Below are 1582 nucleotides of genomic sequence, written 5' to 3'. Positions count from 1 at the left end.
AGGAACAGATGAGGAAAAGATGCTGATGAGCGGATGAAATGATGAGACAGAGGGAGGAGACGGGAGACGAGGTGAAAAGTGAGTGAGATGAGTAGAGGAGGACTGGGGTAAGTAGTTGAGAGGACACAGGAAGTTATTGGTTTCTTGAGCAGGAGGGAGGGCGTTTGTGCGCTTTGGGGTCTTTGGTTTGAGTGGGGTTAGCTTTGAATGGTGGTTGCTGCTTAATAGCCGCCGCCACCGCCGCCACCTCCGTATCCGGAGTCACCACCGCCGCCACCACCTCCATAGCCGCCACCTCCGGAGCCGCCGCCTCCACCACCATAACCTCCACCGCCTCCTCCGGAGCTACCTCCTCCGTAGCCGCCGCCGCCACCAGAACTTCCGCCGCCGCCGTATCCTCCACCGCCGGAGCTTCCTCCTCCGTATCCGCCTCCTCCTCCTGAGCTGCCTCCTCCATAGCCGCCGCCGCCGGAGCCGCCACCTCCGTATCCTCCTCCGCCACCGCCGCCCATGGAATAGCCACCACCACCGCCTCCTCCGCCTCCTCCGTATCCTCCACCTCCTCCGCCACCTCCCATGGAGTATCCTCCTCCACCGCCGCCGCCATATCCACTGTCCATCTCCATGCAGCACTTGTTGTCATTGCTCTTCATGCTGTCGACGTGAGTGAGGAATTGTTATGGTAACAGTGTGTAGGTGTTTGTGTGTGAGATTAAGAGAGTGATTGCAGGGGAAATTGGATTGGATGGGTGGGAGAAGGATTGGGGGAAGACGCAAGGACAGGAGGGAATGAGCAAATGAAAATAGAAGATGATATGAGTCAGTTAGTGGCCATGCAGATTGAGCAAAGAGAGAAAGAGGGAAAGAATGGGAGGGACAAAGTAGAAGTAGGACAAAGCTAGGAAAGGCATGGATCACTGAGTACTACCAAACGTGCTTAGGGGGTTTAAGAAGAAGGTAGTAGTGGGAAAATGATAATAAAAGGATAAAAAAGTAAAAAAGTTATTCTCACGGCAGTGGAATGGGGATGGGGATGATCAGCTTCTTTTTAGCCTGCAGAAAGAGANAAGTTATTCTCACGGCAGTGGAATGGGGATGGGGATGATCAGCTTCTTTTTAGCCTGCAGAAGGAGAGGGAGAAAAGTCAAAGGTTAATTTTTAACTGAAAACTTTGACCGCTNAAAAGGGAGAAAAGCCAAAGGTTAATTATTGACTGCAACTTTAACCGCTGCTGTGTCGAACAAATAAGTGAAGGAAAAAAAACTCAAAATCTGTGACAGTACCTTGAGCAGGGCGAGCAGGGGCAGAATGTCCTTGAGCTTCTTCAGCAGCTTCTTCTTCTTGCCCGCCTGGACGGGTNTGCTTTGTCGAACAAGTAAGTGGAGAAAATAACTCAAAATCTGTGACAGTACCTTGAGCAGGGCGAGCAGGGGCAGAATGTCCTTGAGCTTCTTCAGCAGCTTCTTCTTCTTGCCCGCCTGGACGGGTTTGATGTGCTCGCTGACGAGCGCCAGCTCGAGGACGACGAGCAGGAGGAAGAATAGGGAACACCGTTTGGCGTTTAGTATGGCCATGTCTGACT

At 52.4% G+C, this 1582-nt stretch overlaps 1 protein-coding gene across 1 annotated transcript; it reads right to left on the bottom strand.

Moving 5' to 3' along the window:
- Nucleotides 1–221: 221 nt before the first annotated feature.
- LOC108354565 (acanthoscurrin-2-like) lies at nt 222–653 on the bottom strand. Its single transcript, XM_017605742.1, has one exon. The coding sequence runs from the start codon at nt 651–653 to the stop codon at nt 222–224; it is 432 nt and encodes a 143-aa protein (XP_017461231.1).
- Between the last annotated feature and the right edge of the window lie 929 nt (nt 654–1582).

This window comes from Rhagoletis zephyria, unplaced genomic scaffold, assembly GCF_001687245.7.
Source record: "Rhagoletis zephyria isolate East Lansing unplaced genomic scaffold, Rhagoletis_zephyria_1.1 Rzeph_scaffold_37186, whole genome shotgun sequence".
Taxonomy (NCBI): Eukaryota; Metazoa; Arthropoda; class Insecta; order Diptera; family Tephritidae; genus Rhagoletis; species Rhagoletis zephyria.
The sequence above is the reverse complement of the archived record's forward strand: the minus strand, read 5'-3'. Positions and strand labels throughout refer to the sequence as shown.

What these genes read in the sequence shown, in the direction of transcription:
- LOC108354565 (XM_017605742.1), bottom strand. Translation starts at nt 653, where the DNA reads ATGAAGAGCAATGACAACAAGTGCTGCATGGAGATGGACAGTGGATAT.